At 38.0% G+C, this 20,239-nt stretch overlaps 1 protein-coding gene across 3 annotated transcripts; it reads left to right on the forward strand.

The window, feature by feature from the left end:
* The first annotated feature begins 1,056 nt into the window (after positions 1–1,056).
* On the forward strand, positions 1,057–18,712 carry LOC110040793 (synaptic vesicle 2-related protein-like). 3 transcript variants are annotated; one of them, XM_089280334.1, is made up of 17 exons: positions 1,058–1,342; positions 4,618–4,903; positions 8,598–8,695; positions 9,367–9,465; positions 9,959–10,030; positions 11,271–11,395; positions 11,497–11,560; positions 12,037–12,162; positions 12,544–12,672; positions 13,517–13,593; positions 14,067–14,155; positions 14,282–14,380; positions 14,742–14,853; positions 15,284–15,365; positions 16,044–16,133; positions 17,308–17,421; positions 18,001–18,712. In XM_089280334.1, exons 2-17 carry the CDS (start codon positions 4,750–4,752, stop codon positions 18,013–18,015), a joined length of 1,545 nt encoding a protein of 514 aa, XP_089136460.1. In that variant the 5' UTR covers positions 1,058–1,342; positions 4,618–4,749; the 3' UTR covers positions 18,016–18,712. The 3 variants fall into 3 exon arrangements, with proteins under 3 accessions (XP_089136458.1, XP_089136460.1, XP_089136459.1); XM_089280332.1 differs by lacking the exon at positions 18,001–18,712 and having other exon boundaries at positions 1,057–1,342; positions 17,308–17,656; XM_089280333.1 differs by lacking the exons at positions 1,058–1,342; positions 4,618–4,903; positions 18,001–18,712 and adding an exon at positions 7,140–7,508 and having other exon boundaries at positions 17,308–17,651.
* The last annotated feature ends 1,527 nt before the right edge of the window (positions 18,713–20,239 follow it).

A 20,239-nucleotide genomic window follows, 5' to 3' on the forward strand; every position in this document is an offset into this window, starting at 1 on the left:
ACTTTGGTTGAAAATTCCGCTGAGGAGAAAGTGTAATTACTTAAAGCTTTTTCCAAAAATAAAACCGTATTCAAAAAAACTGGTTTCTTAACGGAAGAACTAAAATCAGAAATATGCGCCCTGCGTGGGCATTACGTTCTAAAGCTCTGGATGAATATTTTTTTACTTTAAAACTATTTTTATGAATAACCAAACATGACTGATTCACTGAGACAAGAGAATTCCTTCGAAGAGAACCCTCAGGCGAAAGCCGGATTTTTGTTAAAAACCAACAACAACAAAACAACGTATTAACGAATTTTTTTACGGACAACATACATACAACCTTTATTTATACACGATAAAAGCATTGTTCAAAGCATCATGTTGGTCGGTATCGCACTGGTCGGCCCGTATCTCGTTGCTTTCAACGACAGAACGGGTGTTGATACCAATTCATTATTATCATCGGTTAATTATCTTCTATTGTCCTCTTCACCACACTTGTTTCTCATCTGTCCAACAGAGCAACTCTCCAACAGCTAGTTTTTTGATTTAAAACTGTAATTCAGTAATTTGCAAAAGGTTATTAGTAAATTCGACCAACGTCTCCTTATTCTACAACGAATACGTTTAATTTGTGGCGTGTTACATGAGAAATATGTCGTTGATTATAACCGTTAAATCAGTACTAAACCATTTTCGAACTGCGATACGAAACAAAACAAATGAAATTTAAAGTCCAGCTATCATTTCTCCTCTCTGTTGTTTATCTAAATGAAAATAAAAATCAACATTTAAACAGAAAGTACTTTTTTGCTGGCCGTCGTTATTACACCGCTTGATTATATGAGCTCCCTGACAGAGGCCATTGTTTCAAGACAAATACAGGAAGGTAAAAAGACTATTAATCTATAGCAGGATGAGATTCTTAACCGGCACTACTTGTAACCTGGTAACACAGGAGAAATAGCTAGAAATATATTGGCTGACACCACGTTAAAATCCAAACATAAAAATATTATAGCAAACATGTCAAGTGAAGTCATGAATATGTAAAATTCAAATGTTTATCATGCATGCACCAGAAGGAAAATTACACAAGTTTACTCACGGCAAGGAGACGATAATTTCTCAAACAACTTTTGTTTAAATTTGTTGTAGTTTAGGCCTCTGTCTTAACGAAACTTGGGGATCTCTTTCCGGCGAAGAATATATTCACTGGAGTCTTTCGTCAATAATAATTTTCATTGCGAATTGTGAGACTCGTGTGATAAGATTTACCAAACGGTGGTCAACGAGCAGTCCCTCCGTTTGGTAATAGATGAAGTTTGAAAGACATTGTTCCAGCTACCCTGTGAAGGTAAGTTATTAGATTTTAAGGTCTCGCCAGTCAAAGTTTAACGAGAGAACAATTCCTGTTTTTTTAATTGTGCTTTCTAAATGATATTTAACACATAAGCTGAGCGGGTTAGAAAGATGTCATAAATGTATACACATCCGGGTAGATGGGAAGATTGCAACAATCCTACTATTCTGTGCGGGTAATTTTGCTTGAATGGCTCGCAGCGATTCACTTTGTAACATTGCAGGACTGGAGCAAATATCCTATGAGTCAGCTTGGCTGTACGAAAAAAATATACAACTAATTATAAAGCACTTGGCCCTAACGACTAATACCGTATTTAATTGTGAGAGTGAAGTGGAAGAACTAAATCTTAAAACCTGAATCTTAAAGTTTCAGTTTAAAAATTCAGTATCCTATGTGAACGACTCTTAGCATTTTTGATGCTCTAGGCGAATATATATATGCGGATTGAAGTTATTTGCCGGTCGTGACGTCTGTACTGACAACGGTGCCCGAGATCTTGAGTACGGCCCGGAAAAAAAGGTAGATCAGATGACACGTCCTACAAGACAAACCCGGCCAAAAAAAGCCCGATCCATCGTTTCACCAAGTTTAGAAAAATTCAGTTTTGTTTATAAGGATCCTACTATCGTCGCTATTTGGAGTGACTTTTGTTTCTTGGCAACCGGTCTGAAAATAAAACTTTGGCCATATGTGTTCATAATTCTGTCATTTGGATCAAAAAAGACGAAGGCTGTCTCCGGATCGAGCAGGCTTTTGTTGACAAAAGTCGTACCGCAAAGTTAAAAAAATATATCGCCTTCTTGACATATACCCTGTCAGACTAGAAGCTTTGTCGGTTCAGTCTTATTTCAGAATTATTTTAATGCCAGGGCTGTGAACACCACTTGCGATATATGAAGGCCTCCCAGGGATTTTGGGGAACAAGGGAACGAGGGACATTTTTGGGATTCATCTGAGGTCTCTACTATTAAGAACTTTGCCAAAAATATTTAGAGAACAATGGAATTTATTAACAGGGAACAAGGGAGAAAAAAAAATGGAATTTCAAGGGATCAAGAGAACATGCTACCCTCCCTGGGAGGCTCGCAGATATACCAGGATACGTGGGAGATCTATGCAGGCGCTGTATATGGTATTTTTTATTCCCAGTTCAGAGCGATCACGATCAATCGAAGTCGGGAGGAAATACGTATAAGTCAGCCAATTTGAGAACTCTTTGATTGTTTAATTATTAGTCTTAAAAAAACTCCCGCATTTCCACTCTAAGCTTCCAGATTTACTGAAGATATCAACCGCCATTGAATAGTCAAACTTCCATATATACTTTAATGCTCTGTTCACACTACGCCGGAGAAATTTGGGAAAACGGAGGTTTGACTCTGAAAACGCATCAAATGTTTTCGTCCACACTACGCCAGAGGAATTTAAAACACAATCATCATTGGTCATTTTGTATTTGTGTTCGAGGAAGACTTGGGAAATCACATGATTATTTTCAAAAAGCTCCGTTTTCAAAATGTTTTCCGTCCACACGAAAATGAAAAGTCGGCGTTTTTAAATTCCTCCGGTAAGAGTTTTTTTTCGCAAAGCTCCGTTTTCGGTGACGGATTAGTGTGGACGAGGCGAAAAGATTTGAAAACGGAGGTTTTGCTCTGGAAACACATCAAAAGTTTTCCGTCGACATTACGCCGACGGAATTTAAAAACGCAACAATCACCACTCATTTTGGATTTGTGTTTGAGGAAAACTCCGTCAGGGAAATCACATGATTATCGAGAGTATATCGTTTTCGAAAAGCGGCCGTTTTCAAAATGCTTTCCGTCCACACGAAAACGAAAAGCCCGCGTTTTCAAATTCTTCCGGTTTGAATTGAGCGTTTTCGAAGAGCTCCTTTTCCGTGACGGATTAGTGTGGACTGTAGGCCTAACCGGAGAAATAAAGTTGCTTTTTCAAGTTTCTCCGCCGTAGTGTGGACGGGGCCTGAAAAGAGGGTTCATCATTTGACAGTGGCCTGTCATGACATTTTCTCGGCTTTAGCAAGTTCACCTGCTGTAGACGACAGCTGTTCAAAGGGAGTAAAATTTTCAGAATCGTCTGTCAACATGAGAAAAATTGTTGTCAGAATCAGTATTAAATTATAGCTGTCATGACATCTCTGAAATGAGGGATTTGATGCATAATATGTTAGTAAAAAAAGGCTTGTGAGGGATAAATGTTGGTCGAGTTTATGGACCGAGGCGCAGGCGAGCTCTATAAACGTACCGAAAATTAGATTTCTACCAATATTCCTTGATCCTCAGCGAACAAGCTAAATCAGTAACTGTAGTTATTATACTTGCTCTTTTTGGGACTAATAAATTAATTCATGCCCGCAATCCATTCTCCGTAAACGCCCACGCAAAAAGGCAGAGTTTTATTTTTTTTTACGATTTTAGGGTCGCTTTCGACCAGCCATTATGCGGCCAACTTTCCATGGCATATTACGGTGTTGTTCTCTGTTTTCTGTTATCCTTCGCCATCTCAGTTTCCAATTTAATAACCATTTATCATTTATCATTTATCAGTTTTTATCATATGCTTGCTGGGGAACCAAATCCCCTGCTCCGGTTACCTACCCGAGCGGGCAAGATGGGACCATCTTGGCTGCTCGGGATAACCCGCTGTATAGTCACGCAAGAAAATGTTGCCATATAAATAAGTCCTTTATGGCCCATTTTGTATGTTATGGATATTGGCGTTGTCAGCTTTATATTTGCGTGTTTATGGACCCTGATGACGTCTCGGTCCATAAACACGTAAAAAATAAAAATGAATTTGGCCAATATCCAGCCATCTTGACCGAACAAGGTTGGTCAATAATCCACATATATTCCTGAGGTGGCAAAGACGGAATTCTTTTGGTCCTGGATAGATTCTGGGTGGTTACGCTTTATAGCTAAGAGTTAAAAAAAGTATCAACATTGTCGAAGCTTGTGTGTTCTTAACTATAAAATATAATCAACACGTTTACCGGTGGATACCTGCTACGAATTTTAACACTTAAATCCACCTCCTGCAGTCGAAATTAAATGGTCCGTTAGAATAATTCAATACTGTCAAAGGTTGTTCTAAAGTACAATACGGGAGTCTAGCAACATAACGTATGTTCGTTCACGTTTGACCTACCAAGCAGGTTTCACTTTAGATCAGTTTAGAGGAAATATTTCCTTTAAAAGCTGGTGTCATTGGCATCAATAAAATTCTAATTGATATTTCCCACAACACAGTGCCGACGGTTTTGATTTCACCGAGCGCATGTTATCGCTAAGCCGAAGGCTAAGAACGTTTTCAAGAGTTTCCCCCGCCGTTGATTTGCCAGTAGTACTTCAGTCAGTACTCGGCAGTCAACTGAAGCAGCAATGGCGATGAGTGGGTACTTCACGGAAGGGCAGCCATCACCTGGAGTGCACTCTCCACCGACGTTGTCAGATCACGATCGGGATTCACTGTCAAAGGAGCCCTTAGAGCTATCCTCAGGCAAGACATACGACACAATAAAGGGCAAAACAGACGGTAGGCATATTTCTATCTTCTCTCATGTCATTAACAAGCTTAACCCAAGATTAATTAGCGTTGAAAGAGAGTACTTCAATCAGTTTATTATATTACTCCAGTAACCATGTTTAGTGTGACAATCCAAACATGACATCGAGCCACCTGTTTTCTAGTCATGGTCATTTGCGCTCGCACAGGTTGCGGATGGCTGTAAGTTCCGAAAGTAGAAAGCGGCCCTTCGAAAGTAGCGACAAGATTTTATGTTGTACTGTCTGCGTATCGCAAAACTAGCAACCTCAAACGTAATTTGACTTTTCTACAGTGGCCGGTCTATGGCAGGAAGCCATGGCCAATACTCTAATTTCATTTCTTATATATTAACTAATTATTTTATTGTAAAGACAAGATAGAGTGGAAATAAAGTAAAGGAAAGGAACGGAAAAGTAGCAATTGTAAAAGGCTGCAAAGTCCAGTCCGAAAGTAAAGGGCCACACACATGTATTCTATTGCTCTCCTCTTGATGTCAACGGAGGTTTATAGGCGAGTCCATTTTTGGACGCTAGAGTGAGTTTCATCTGACCAAAAGAAAAATGATCCATTTTAATAAAGGTCATTTTATGTTGAGGACGGCACGCAACAAAAAATTCGGCGCTCGTACAATTGCGACACAGTTGAAAAAGACTTAAGAATAAAGCATAAAACATATATCCTGTCCATGTGAACTTAATTAGTGCGGGTCGGCGTTGGCTTACAGGGAAAGGCGTCTGTCATGGCGGCCATCGAGAATTCTGGTTCTCTTTTCTAAATGGAAGTATTATCGAGAAGCTAAATTTGTTTATTACTTAACCATTTATTTTAGTTTGTACTGTTAGTCTCGTGATCTTCCATGGCTGTGCAACAAGAGTCAAGGTTATCCCTAACCTGCGTCGCAGGCGTAAACGCTGGGGAAGGGGTAGGGAGGCAAAAAACGCGAGGAAGAAGTCCCCCCCTTCCATCCGCGCTTTGCTTCTCCCTCCCCGGTCGAACGTCTGCTACACAGGCTAGATTAGCCCACACGTATTTTTTCCTGTAGTTCGTTTTGTAGTTTCGTTTTTGCACTCACGATAGTCATGTTTCGGCAGTCTTGCTGACTTAAGTTGAAACCTCCAGGATATTTTAGTTATGGTTTACTTAGATTTATTTTAAAGGATTATCTTTCCCATCGTTATCATTGGCCCGTTGCCCGTTTATTTGTCTTCGTCTAAGTCCAACGAGGGAGGTCTTCTAACTTCCCACGGTCAGAAAACCCAAACATGTCAACCGTCTAGGTATTTAACTGGAAATCTTTGAGATAGTAAAGCCAGTGGAATCAATACAATCAATAGAGTCAGAAGTAGCAGTAGAAGTTGTTCCAAACGACAATACATTGAGGAATTGAAGCCACTGAAGCCCCTAAGACTCTTGGTATCTCTCTCATGTGAGGGTAGCTGGGCGGTATATATCCAATACTATGGCTGGAAATCAGAAACTCAGATGCATGGAACAAACAAGGCAAGCAAAATGCTTTAACATGCCAGACAGGAAAAAGCTTCATAAGATTTATGAAAGTTTTCGAGACCCTCGCATGTCATTAATAGCGTAAGCTGTAGCTACTGAAAGGCTTTGACTAGCTCAAGGAAGTACATGGACGCTAATTGAGGAAGGGAGAGACGGCGTCAGACGTAACACGTCCATTTGACGTCGACAGCTCTGGTAACGAAGGTGGTTAGTTTTAGAACTTCACCATGGTTGTTTGCATTAAGACAGTATTACATGTATACTGTAAATTAACCGGCGAGGCCGAGTTTTTTGGAGCTCTCGGGAAGAAGAGAGAGGTTGTCATACATTCTTTAATGTGAACGCACATAACATCAGGGCTTAGACCAACGTAGCTCTAGGTGATTCGAGGGACCGGCCGGATAAAGATTAAAGGTGAATAAAGCCCAGAAAAACTCACGCAGGCTAATGATAAGTCTTGTATAGCTACGTCAGATTGTGCTTGAGCTACCGTGGAGGATTTCCAACGCGTTTCCTGTACCTGTCTCCCGTGTCTTCAGCGATGAACGGGGTAAAAAACACTACGCAGTTAAATAGAAATGAATTCTAGCGGTGCAGTGAGATTATTCCAAAGAAAAGTATTATTTAGTTTATGACGTCATCTCAGTTTACTCCGTGTCAGATTTGCGTGAAAAACAATCATAACATAGAGTTTGACACGTCATGACAATATGATGCATCCCAATGCATTATGGGTACCTGTATGTTTTTCATGGCGGCGAATTCGCAGATTGTTGTTTTGTGTCACGTTCGAATTCTTGAGAATGCGTACCACTTGTTTACGGAAAAAATTTAGAGTATTCTCTTGAGAGATAACCATTCGTTTCTTTTGGAAGAATCAATTGCAATTACGTTAACAAAATCGTTTGAATAATCACCGCTGTTCGCCGGCTTCGCATCATGGATACGGAAAGTGATTCAGAAAATATAGCGGTCCGTTTCTCGAAATCTCGATCGCCAAAACATCCCTCATCAGAAGATTTTGATGGACTGACAGGGGATGTATTTATGCCTCTAGTTGCTGGAGATGAATTCGAGGAAGAAGAAGGTAAACTTTGACAAGTTTTGGGAGCTTTTCTTTTGGTAGCACGTCGACCGCAAAATATTTTTCCCTTGAGGACTCATCGATGCTCAAATATCACGGATGTGACAGTTCTTCCTGAAGAATAAATTTTTATGACAGCAAAATGTTGGCAAGAAAGTTCTGCCTACCGTTGGATGGATCTGGGATATGTTACAATTAAACCTAAATACAAATTAACTCGAATTTTAAAAGCAGCTGAAATATTATATGTGCTTAGTTCGGAGTAAAGTCAACTTGCTGTGCTGTGCAAACAATTACTTAAGCTTATTTATCACATATGCAATTTCTGGTGAACTTGGCTGTTTATTTGATAGAACTAGGAACTATCTATGTATATAATGTAAACAGCTCTGTAGCACTGAAAGAGCGATCGTTCTCATAATTATATTGTAGAATTATAAGATACCTCATACATTCATATCGCTTTAAAATAGTTTATTCATATTCAATATCACCAGGAGCCCATCACTGTACTCCTGATATCACTAAGCTTAATATTTTTTTCAAATTTCTCAATGTGCTTGACTAAGGTCCTTGAATTAACATGAGCTGCTCAGTCTTGCTTCATTTTTTCCATGTCCACCAGTGTTAACTTCTTTTCGTAATTCGAAATGACTTTTTACACTTTTTTTGTTACTGAAAACTTTTTCACTTTTTTTTTGTAATAGTGTTTTTTTTGGAGCATTGCATTCTCAGTTTATGCAGTAATCTCCTAGATACAGTCTGAATTCCCTGGGCTCCTGGCCCATCTCCAGGATACTAAGGATCATGTGCGAATATGTTTTTCAGTCTCTTATTTTTTGCTCCTGATTTCAGTTATTTTACCACTATGTGTTGTTCCTGAAAATATCCATGCCACCATGGAGGGTTTTTTTAATTTCAATTCCCCCATCCCCCATCCCCCATCCCCCTGGAAATTTCAGTCTTAGTGAATACATTCCTTTTACAATTTTAGCTTTTAAGATCCCGTCTCCCAATTCTAGCTTCTAAGACCCCTTCCCCCTTGAAATTTTTAAATTTTTCTAATCATCTCTTACTTCTTGATCTTTACAGATTCTGGAGAGTTAACATACACTTTATCAGAAGCTGTGGAGAAAATTGGCTTTGGCAAATTTCAAATAAGAATTTTGCTGATGGTTGGATTTTTTACAGTAAGTATACATGTAGTGACCTCTTCACGGTTTCTGGCGCCATCTTGTTTGGGGGATAAACACGACAAAAATTACAGTAAATGTATGGGGAAAAAGGTCTATTTAAATTTATTTTAGTTGACATATATTTTAAATTACAGATGCAGGTTAATTACCTTGTGTTTTAACATAATAGAATCTATGGAAGAAATTTTCACAGCACCTTTATGTTTTTGTAAATATTTTTACAGCAATGTTGTTACATTTTGGTTACATATATGAGTGTTTTTCAAATGTTATCTTCGTTAGTTTAAAGTTTCTCACACAATAAAAATGAGTTTAAATGCTCTTTTTATTAACAAGAGTGTTTCCTAAAAAAAAAAATTAATACTGCAAAATAAGATGACTGTTTGATGTGCAGTCCCAAATGTAAAGCTCAATTTGCCTGATTGAAGGTTTTTACATTGTGCATTTCCAGAAAATATCCATACTCCCCCCACAGAAGGAATTGGAATTTCCTGGGGGTCGGGGGTAACTTCCGTAAGACCTACAAATATAAAAGAAATGTGTGAAGCTTAATTGGAATTTCCAGAGGGGTGAAGGGGTCTTAGAAAAAATCCCTTCCATGGGGATTGGGGGAGGTATGAATATTATCTGGAACTGCGCATTTTAATACTTTCATATTATTTTAGATTGCTGATGCACTGGAGATGATGCTGCTCTCCATTCTTGCGCCAACTATCCGCTGTATCTGGCACCTTCCATCCTGGAAGGAAGCCTTGGTTACAACGGTGAGTTGTGGACCTAGTTGATATATAGCAATAAACCCATTCCTGTCATCAAGGGTCAATAGAAGGAGATTGCTCGTTAATACCAGTTTTGGTTCTTGAAGTGATGTACACATGTAGTGGGAGTAGAGGTGTTATTACCTCAGTCATTTGGTTGGATTACATTTGATAGGATTTGTGTACTTCACTTTGTGAGTCAGAGTGCCCTATGAACAAAGTGTCGTGGATGATACAATAAATTATTATAATAACTTATAATAACATAATTATAATAATGTATTATTAATATTAACCACCCTTAATAATGCTTGAACCCTGATTGATAAAGTTTGATCAGCAGTCTAATGAACTAGTACCCTGAGAGCAGAGGTCCCTTCAATCGAAGGGACCTCTGCTTACAGGGTAATGAACTAGCCATTTGCTTGCATTATTCTACAAATATATTCTAATGGTAACTGATTCCTGATTCATGTTACATTTTTGTATATATTTTCAGGTGGTTTTTGTTGGAATGATGTTTGGATCATCTTTTTGGGGATGGCTGGCAGACAACTACGGACGAAAATTTGTAAGTTTCTTAAATACAGTTGAACCTCTTTTAGGCGGTTATTCTTGGGGACGAGACAACTGGCCCCTTTATAGAGGTGGCCGTTTAATAGAGGTTCACCAGAAAACAATGTTGGGTGTGGTCCAGTTTTCAGTTTATCAAATATAAGTACAATCAAACAAATGCAAGTGGAGAAAAAGTAGAACAATGATGGTGATAACACGGTCCATAACGTTAACAAAAACCAAAGAAACAATTACATGTACAGATGCTATGTGTCTGTCAACCCAGCACTGGCTCGTTTGCTGTTCAAACAAAGTAAAACAGTTTGAGACTTTGTTTTGTTTTTAATTAAATTAACTGCTAAAAATGTGTTTTTACAGTATTCCACATTGTCATTCTTTACCTTCATCTGGCCAAAAAGGTCCAACTTCAAATCTTGCAAGCTGTTTAATAGAGATATAAAACAAAACAAAATCACCCTTGGGACGGCAAGAAGCTGGCAGTGGCCACTTAATAGAGGTGACCGTTGAATAGAAGTTTTTATTACAGTGTATAGCTGACATTGAATTTTTCTGGGACTTTGGCTGCTGGCCGCCAAATAAAGGCTGGCCGTTAATAGGGGGCCGCTTAACAGAGGCTTGACTTTACTTCAGGTACAAACATACGGTTATGCCTTGCACGTGAAAAGATGAAGAATTAAGATTCCTACTCAGCAGTGTGGTATATATCTACTGACGGAGCTGAGATAAAAAATGAAAGAATAAGAATCATGAACCTCTCCTAAACACCAATTAAATAATGATTTTATTAACATTTTTGTATTTAAACAAATCTTTCCAATTTCAGTTAGCTGAGGGTACGTATATATCCCAGGGTGGGGTGGAGGGGGCTCCCATATAGAAAGGATGGGAATGTTCTTGTACCTTTTAGGGTTTAAAAACGCGGTTTTGGTACCTCATGAGGTGTTCAGCCTCAAAAGGTCCACAGCATGAGCTTTTAGCAGTACCTTTTGAAGTACATGTATTGAGCCAAATAAAATGACAGGAGATGGTGTGTTGTTTTAGAATTGGTACCTCTTGGGGATGAAAACCATTTCAAGCCATGCCCACAAAACAGGATCCTGGTACCTCTTAGGGGTTCTTTTCAAAATGTCTGACAAGCAAATGCCCTCCCACCCCCCCCCCCCCCCCCCCCAGTATAAATCATGCTGTACTTGTTAAGCTTGAACAAGTTGTCCTCTTTGTTTTTTTTTTTTTAGGTGATAGTTATTTGTGCCACCTGGATATTTTACTTTGGATTTATGAGTTCTTTCTCTCCTCATTACTACTGGATCATTGCTTTACGCTGTTTAGTTGGTTTTGGAATTGGTGGTGCACCACAGTCGTAAGGAAATCTCCTGCTATCCTAAAACCTTTTATATCACACTTAGAGTGGTATTGAAGTTTAATCTTATGACAGAATTTTCTTGTTTAATATGCATGCAGGACAACACTTTTAGCTGAGTTTCTTCCATCAAGTTCACGGTCATACTGTATTTTATCTCTTTCGGTAAGGACTTTTGTTTTCCATTTTTTATGATTCTTGTAAAATTATAGGAGCTACATGTATTGGCTATAATTTGGTAGTTTTTGTTGTTGTTACTTATATGGTTTTTGTCTCAAATTGTAGTCTAATAATCATAAGCTGTCCATTTAAGGGTATCAAGGATTGTCTTGAATGCTTTGGCTAGCTAGGAAGGCCCTCAATTTGTTGTTGTTGTTACTTATACGGTTTTTGTCTCAAATTGTAGTCTAATTATCATGAGCTGTCCATTTAAGTGCATCAAGGATTGTCTTGAATGCTTTGGCTAGCCAAGAAGGCATTCAATATGCGCTAAACCCAGGTACAGCTGTGGGAGTATGTGATTCTGGCCAATAGCCATCAGATAGATCTCGCAGGACTGGGAATTCCCCCCAGATCTGAGAGTCTGACCATTAGCTCAACAATGTTGGTTGGAATTTAAACTTTGTATTTTTGTCTTTCAGTTTTTCTGGGCAATAGGATCTGTCTTTACTGTCGCAGTTGCTATGGCTGTGATGCCAACATTAGGCTGGAGGTGGCTGTTAGGATTTCTCTCACTACCACTTCTTTTCTTTGTTTTAATGAGTTATGTGAGTATGTCTTCTATGAAAATTTGCTCAGTATAGCATAAGAAACAGAAAATCTGCACAGCAGATTCGACATTCAATTTTCTCACTCATCTAGAGCTACATTGCACAGAAAATCAGTAGTACATGTACCACATCAAAGCTCTCTGTGAGTGATAACACTTCAGTGTTTCAACCACAGACATTGTGGTTCGAGTTGTGACAAAAGACATTAGATTATTGAAGACAGAATTCAAAGTGTTATATGAACATGTCAGGTTACGAAATTAAAAAATACAGTACTAATAATATTTGGTGTAAAATGTGATCACCAGCTGAATGTGCCTGACAGGAAACCAAACTTATCTCTTTCTTTTTGATTGAGTCTGTTTTATTTTATCCTAGTGGTTACCAGAGTCCTGTAGATATTATCTTGCTTCTGGTGAAAAAGAAAAAGCCATGAGAATGCTTCAAAGGGTGGCAAAAACTAACAAAAGTGAAATGCCGTCAGGATACCTCGAAGATGCCAGTGAGGTGAGTTAGCAGGGGCAACCATCTTGCAAGTACATGTATGCATTTGTGCACATCCGGAAATCCAGAGAAATACATTCATTTATTGGCACAATCAGCTGGTTTGACAGCTTCTAATTGATTTATGAAACTGTTTCCTGGAAAACCCGGGAAACGGCATTTACATGTACAATCCCCTGAAAGGGAAAACTTCCCAGAGGACATGCCCCCAAACCATGCTAGTAGCTCATACCTTTGGTGCTCCATTAACCTTCTCTTTGGTGCATACTCCATGAAAAATGCATGCTATGCCCCTTGTAAGAGCACTACATGTATGTGACAACATGGGTCTTTTGTTAACTGGATCATGACCCAGTGAGGTTACCCAGGTGTAATAGTGATAGGAAAGTGTGAATTATCACGCTAAACCACACCTCAAAGATTCCAGTGGCCTGAAGAACATCACCCAAACAACTGACATTCTAATGTAAAATCTTATGTTTTTGCTAAAATGTAATGCTGGCCTGAAAGTTGCCCAAAATATATCATTCATTGGTCATTTGATTTGCACTTGATTTTCTAGTAGTATGCACTGTGCACTGTCTTGTCATGTACATGTAACTTTGAAGTTTCTACACCTGCAAGCACATGCATAATTGATCTTGTAGTGCCAGAGCTGTACCAAGAATTTTTGCTATATACATGTAGGCTGGTGGAATTTTTGATGCCAAACAGAGGAAACTGCATTATTTTGTAAACCTGCAAAAGTTCAAATGGCAAATTGTTAATTAGAATGATTTGGTCCCCAAAAAATATTCTTACACTTCTTTTTCAGTAATTTTAAATGTAAACTTTCTATTCCTAACAGAATGGCAGACAAGGGAGATTTCAAGACTTAATCAGTCCAGAATACAGAAAAACAACATTTCTATTATGGTTTATATGGTGAGTGCTGATACATACATGTACATGTACAGTATACATGTAACATCGTACAGGTGAATAAATAATTTTGATAAATAAATAATTATAATAAATAAATAAATTATAATATAGAGAGGGAGCCACACAGGTTATTAATAGCACTGTTCTTGTTTCCTATGTATGTTATGGAAATTTTTAAGACAAAGGAATCTTGTAAATTGTAATTCTGGGTCAAAAGCCTCTGGGAATTGTGATATATTGAACATGGACTGCCAGGGGTTTCATTAGGGCCAGGTAGCGGGCAAAATTAATTGATCAGCTGTGAGGACGATTTTGCTTGCCTGGTTTGACCATCTAGAGTCCCGAACATTTTTCTTATATATATAAAAAAAATTCAGTTCAAAATGTTTTGCCCAGGTATGAAAACCATTTGCCCTTCTGCTGAAAACATTAATGAAAACCCTGGACTATGAAGTCACTGTTTTTCTTTGCAGGCTTAATTTGGCATTTACATACTATGGAATTGTGTTAATGACCACAGAGCTGTATCAAGGTCTTAACGAAGCTGGTGGGAAATGTCAAGGTACGAGAGAATCTGACTGTATCATGAGTACAGTACTCATCATTCAAGATGAGTAATAAAATTAATGATGATGCTTTGTACCAGTAAAGAATTTGCGTATGTAAGTTGATGTGTTTTTCATTGCAGTGGAAAGTAGTACAACAAAGAACCCTGATTGTGGATGTCAACTTCTTACCTTTAATGACTATACAGACATGATGTGGACAACACTTGCTGAGTTTCCAGGTACACATTACCAAGTTTCCTGCAGTTTGGACAAAACACTGAGCCCGGTCAGCTAACCCCATACTTACGCCCTACTGACCCCCCTACTCAACCCCTATAAAATCAACAGAAAAACAAAACTTATGAAACTTTAAGAACTGTAAATGGAATAAGTATTATTAGTACAGTATTTATATCCATTAGAAAATTAAGTAATGAAAGTAATTAAGTTTTCTGGTATAGTTACATTCAAGTTTACAATAGTTAAAGTGGCCAAAGATTTCAACTCTTGAGATTGGTCTAGAGCCGTTTGGCCCCAGTATGATTGCATTCGAGAACATTTTTTCATTTTGGAATCCTTTTTTTTTCTCTTTTCCGGCAGCTATCATTGTCACCATGCTTTGTATAGAAACACTGGGCAGAAAGAAAACCATGGCAGTACAATTCTTTTTAACTGCTTTGTGTTACTTTCTTCTTTTCATTTGTTCAGGAAGGTAAGGGATCGACTTGTCTGTTTTGCAAGTAAACTATTGTGACTGTTTTGCTTTTAATGGCATACCAAACAACAGCAACAAGAATGTTGATGATAACAGACTGAGGTGGATGAAACAGAGAAGGAAAAATGGTTTTTTAAACTTAATGTCAAGAAAGTACCAAATTGAATATAATTTTGAAAAAAGAAATGCCTTCAAATTAAAGCATCTGTATTAAACTTAACATTCAAAAGGAAAATTAATATCAAGAAGTTACATTTAGCTATGGTATGTTTACTTAATACTTTGATTCTGTTAACAACAATAAATTCTTAGTGTCAACTATAGTATTGTCCATGAGAAAACAATGGTTGCATATGGTAACTTCTGATATGCAGGTTATCACTGATCATGAATTTGTTGTACTGATAAGTTTTCTTCTTTGTTCTAGAACTATGATGACAATTTTCATTTTTGGGGTCAGAGGATTTATATCAGGAGCTTTTCAAGGCTTCTATGTTTATACACCGGAGGTAATTTGAAGTACATTAACCCTACAGTTCTGCAGTGAACCAGGCCAGCAATGTGAGATCACGCAGATATAAGGAACCCTAGGGATATATACAACCCCAGGGATGTAACAGACCCTATGAATATGACAAACTATGCTGATATAAGAGATCTTATAGATACATGTATATACAATCCCAGGGAAACTGAGCCTTCGGATGTACCGCACGACACCTATATACGCGGGATCCATACCAATATATTGAACCCCAATGTACAGTAACGGGCCTTGCAGAAGTAACGAATCTCGTGTAGTGTAATGAAGTAACATTTTTTGCAAAGACCTACACGGTTAAAGTGATTTACCCTTTTAGACCTAATGACCTTTCTTTGCATATATTTTTTGATTATCATTGCATCATATATCCTGTAAGACAGCTGTTTTGGTGTGTTGCCATTTCGAGCTAAATAATTTTATGTTGTAGTACTCAAAGTAGACGTCAACTGAATTTACAGAATTTTGCAAAACTAAAAACTAACATCTTGCAACACTTAAATGCTTGTAATGCAAAACCGTACAGATTTCCTTACACAGTACAGAGTGGAACGCAGTCTTGAAACGCAATGCAAAGCAAAAGCAATGTCTTAACTAATGCCTTGGTGATTAATGTTAGGAGAATGACTTTCATTTTGTGGTTCAGGTTTATCCCACAGTAGTTCGTGCTCTGGGTCTGGGCTGCTGCAGTGCAGTGGCACGTATTGGAGCTATGATAACACCCTTTGTATCACAGGTATGGCCTTTGGATTTATCATGAGTGTTAGGTTAGTTTTGATAACCCACATTAGTTCCCAGACGTCACAGGAGCTCAGTCACGGCATTTTGAGTTATTTTGGCCACATACAAAATTACCTTTAAATGGTAGGAAACCTGAAAATAAGAGTTTAATAGGATAGAAAAACACCAAAGAGATAATGATAAGCCATAAAGGAACAAGGATGGCTAAGGATGGAGAAGATTAACACGGATTACAAACAACGAATTTAAAAAATTGAGGCTAAACTTTTCAATATGCGCAAACCGTGACTGAGCTCCTTGAAGCTTTCTAAGACACTTACCAAGAACATTAGAATGTGCTTTTTTCTGTGGGACCACATGTGCACCTATCTCGTTAAGTGTAGCTGTACCACCTGAGTAGCTACTGTAGGATACTTGAAGCAGCTAGCACACTTTGAACATTTTATATTCTTAGTTATTACAACAGAACATTTCCGAAGGTGTGATCTTGCCGCGTTTTCTTTTGCTCGTTCTACTTGTTCTATTGTTTTTAAGATCAAAATGACTATTGACTTATTGGCTAAGGGAAAGCTCTAGTTGATTATTTAAATGAACTTAAAACGTTTTTGAACTTTCGTAAGCCTGCAGGTTTTGTCATCAATGTTGCTAAACTTGTAATATGAAGCATCATTGTTGTGCCACGCATCAAATGCTCGTGCTCCAACCTACTTCCTTGAGTCTTTGTTCCTTACTGCACAAGCTTAACGAAACAAGCAACTCTCGAGAGTTACATGACAGGCTCAATTTTGATTGGTTTTAAAAACCATAGAAGTGAATGGAAGTAAAACACCAGAGACTTTAATATGTCATGTGTTTGTCGCCTAGGCAGGCGCAATTCTTCCGAAAGTCTGAGATTTTCGGATTTGCAGGGTTGCTCCCGACCGCGGGAGCCAAGGGAATGAAGGTTGCTCATTCTAGGTTTTGATTGGGTGATTGGAGTCCAAAACTTGTCGAGAGCTTCCATGAAATTGCACCCCCTCCCAACTTTGAATTCATGTCAGGAAGTTACATTCCAGACTATATTAGAAGGTTTTAGAAATTTTATTTAGCGAAAGACATGCTTCAAAGAAGAAACTACATGCATTGATAGCAATGATTGTTGTTTGTTTGTTTTTTTTACATTTTTGCAGGTGCTACTCAGGGTGTCATTACGTTTGGCCTTAGGTGTATATGGCGTCATGTCTTTAATTTGTGTTGTGTTCACCATGTTGCTGCCAATTGAAACGAAAGGACGGCCAATGGTGGTAAGATTTTTGTGCTCACTTCTGTTATTGTTGATGTTGCTGTTTGTGGCTGGTATGAACTCGCATTATTGTATAGTGGTTCTAGTGAAGATGAACCCTTCCTGAAAGTGATTGATTGAGACGATAGAATTGGGTCATGTAATTTGTTTAATTATTGTGTGCATTGATAGCTAGTCTGGGATCAAGCTCCCTTACTGTAGGGAGTTTGAGATAGCTTGCTTGCAGGATAATAATAATAGTGTACAAAGATTGACATTTCTTCCCCGCCCTGCATGCCCCTTTTTTTTGCAGAACATAGGCATGCAAAGCATGCAAAGGCAGGGCATATTGCAGACATCAGTGTTCTGTGTGTCTGGCAAACAAGCAACAGTCATGACTGTCCAGCAAAATATCTTGTACATTCTATTTCCCAGGCAAATTATCATTATGTGAAGTCCGAGAAAACATCACTCAGATGCTCAAATCCATGACCATAATCGTTAATGTATAGATATACATAATAAATTATTCAATATTTTGAGTTGCCAATGTATGATCACATGAAGTTTTTAATGTTGTTTTCTTTCATCTCTTTTGCAGGAAACAATGCATTAAGAGGGCTTTTTTTGGATTATTTTGTTGTTTTTTTATTTTTATACAGAATCAACCACGAAGGTACAAGGTTTTGTAATTCCCCTATACTGGATATGGGCAGAAAATAGTTAGGTTTGGATTCTTGTTTCCTTTTGGTTATCAGTCTATGGAATCACCTAAAGTATTTTGTCATAACGGAAAAGCGTTCAAGTTAGACATAAACACCCCATTGTCCTAAGACAGACTTGCAATGTCTTGTATTTTTCAATTCTAACTCGATACTAACAGTCTTAAAAGTTGAGTGGAGAAGTGAACGGCTGCAAGAAAATCTAGGCCGTATATTTTTACTTGTAACATATTTTTCAGTGACCTAAGAGAAGGGTAAATAGTAAATATTACTACAATGCAGAACTAAGGCTGGGTATGTGAACAAAAACTTGTTAAAAGGTTAGAAAATATATTAAAATATACTAGAACACAGAACTAAAAATTCAACTTCAACGGCAGTTTCGTGTTGTACAGAATAACACTTAATACGCACACTAAGTTATATACTATGCATGTACAGTCAATGTTTGGTTCATAAATTATACCATTCAGTTATTTGGAATATCGAATAGCTTTGCACATAGTTCACCGGGTTTTCTCCAATGTTTCAATTGTAAATGTCTGGAATCGCAAAGAATCAGGAGAATTAAAATTTGTAAATAAAACTTAAGCCTGTTTGTGTGATGTTTCTGGGATGTACATAATTGATGTCTACGGTAGGGTATTAAAGGAGCTTTTTCACGATATACTGTAAAGGTGCTTAAATAAGCCCCTCAAACCCTCTCCCTTCCCTAACTACAGTAGTTGTTTGTGTGCCTGTTGTTTTATCTCAAGATTCTTTCCACTAAAATCGCATGGATGACAAAACCTTCTGATGATATCCGGACCCACTCTCAAATACAAGCCCATGGATTATGTCATCACAGTGTCATCACTATATCCTCTTAATTTCTGCTCAGTTCGACGACTGTGGGTAGAATTGTCTTTCAGATCCTTCCTTGACTTAAAGTATGTGTTCTTAAATGCACCTAACCTATTTAGACAAAATCACTAGCCACAAATTAATTAACCTAGGGCTAGAAGAACAATTCATGCTTCAGCCAGGCTTATTTCAGAATTTTCCACTACAACTCGCACAATATTCAAAAGGTTCAAACTTTGCTGTGGATTAATTGCGAGCAGAGTTAAACTGAGAGTTTTAGTTTCCCAATCATGGTTAGAACTGAACAAAGAAAAGCCCTTCAGGGTTTACTTCCCATACGTACAAATATGTTTTTTTTTTCAGAAAATCTAGCATTTATGTGTTAGTAGGGCCTAATATAAAGGAACAGAACTTACCTTGCATAGCACAAAACTTTCTGGTGAAACGGTAGTCAGTTTTTCGTTCTGCATTTAAATGCTGTCACGTTTTTATGAATGCATAGAGTAGAAGATTAAAAACAGCATGGTGTTTTATAAGCGTCAACCGTCTACTTAAAGCTGCCAGTTAAATTTGACAACCAGAAGCCAATTCCGCTATAGCTAGGCTATAGACATTGGGGATATTTCTAAGGAACCAGGCAGTGATACAAATCAAAGGCTCCCTGAGCCAGCTCATGGATGAACAGGCCAATCCCAAGTTTACCTTTGCCTCTGAGGCAAAACAAGTCTTTGCGCGAAACTATTCATATGAAAAAGTATATCACCTGAATGAAAAGGAAGCAAACAGCAACTCAGAAGTGGAAGTAAAGTCTGCATATGTGCCAAGCGGCCCATCAGGCCTGCGCTTATTCCAGTTTCTGTAGCATGAAGCGACTAGGAGTATTTCTACTCCCCCCTGGATGGGATACTAGTCCATCGCAGGGTTACCCCCCAACATTAAATTTGCCAGTACCTAATTATACACCTGAGTGGATAGAGGCACTGTGAAAGTAAAGTGTCTTGCCCAAGAACACAATACAATGTTCCCAGCCAGGACTCGAACCCAGGCTGCTCAAAATAGAAAAGAAATAGAAAAATCAAATAACAGGTTGTTTATACAGACTGCTTATAACTTTTAAAATGGATAATAATTAATTTTGATTGGAAATGGAACATTGTGATTAAATTAACTTGTACATTGATTAGTGACAAAGAATAACAACAGGCTGTTTCAAAATGAAATCATTAAATGAGATTTCACCATATTCACCAGTCCATTCAAAATTGACACCTAGTC

The sequence above is a fragment of the Orbicella faveolata genome, unplaced genomic scaffold, assembly GCF_042242905.1.
Source record: "Orbicella faveolata isolate gen_17 unplaced genomic scaffold, um_ofav_v1 contig_47, whole genome shotgun sequence".
NCBI classification, from domain to species: domain Eukaryota; kingdom Metazoa; phylum Cnidaria; class Anthozoa; order Scleractinia; family Merulinidae; genus Orbicella; species Orbicella faveolata.

What these genes read in the sequence shown, in the direction of transcription:
- LOC110040793 (XM_089280332.1), top strand. Translation starts at nt 4,750, where the DNA reads ATGGCGATGAGTGGGTACTTCACGGAAGGGCAGCCATCACCTGGAGTG. An exon ending in ACTGTATTTTATCTCTTTCG is followed by an intron (nt 11,561 to 12,036) that starts GTAAGGACTTTT and finishes TTTGTCTTTCAG; the next exon opens with TTTTTCTGGGCAATAGGATC. An exon ending in AGCTGGTGGGAAATGTCAAG is followed by an intron (nt 14,156 to 14,281) that starts GTACGAGAGAAT and finishes TTTTCATTGCAG; the next exon opens with TGGAAAGTAGTACAACAAAG.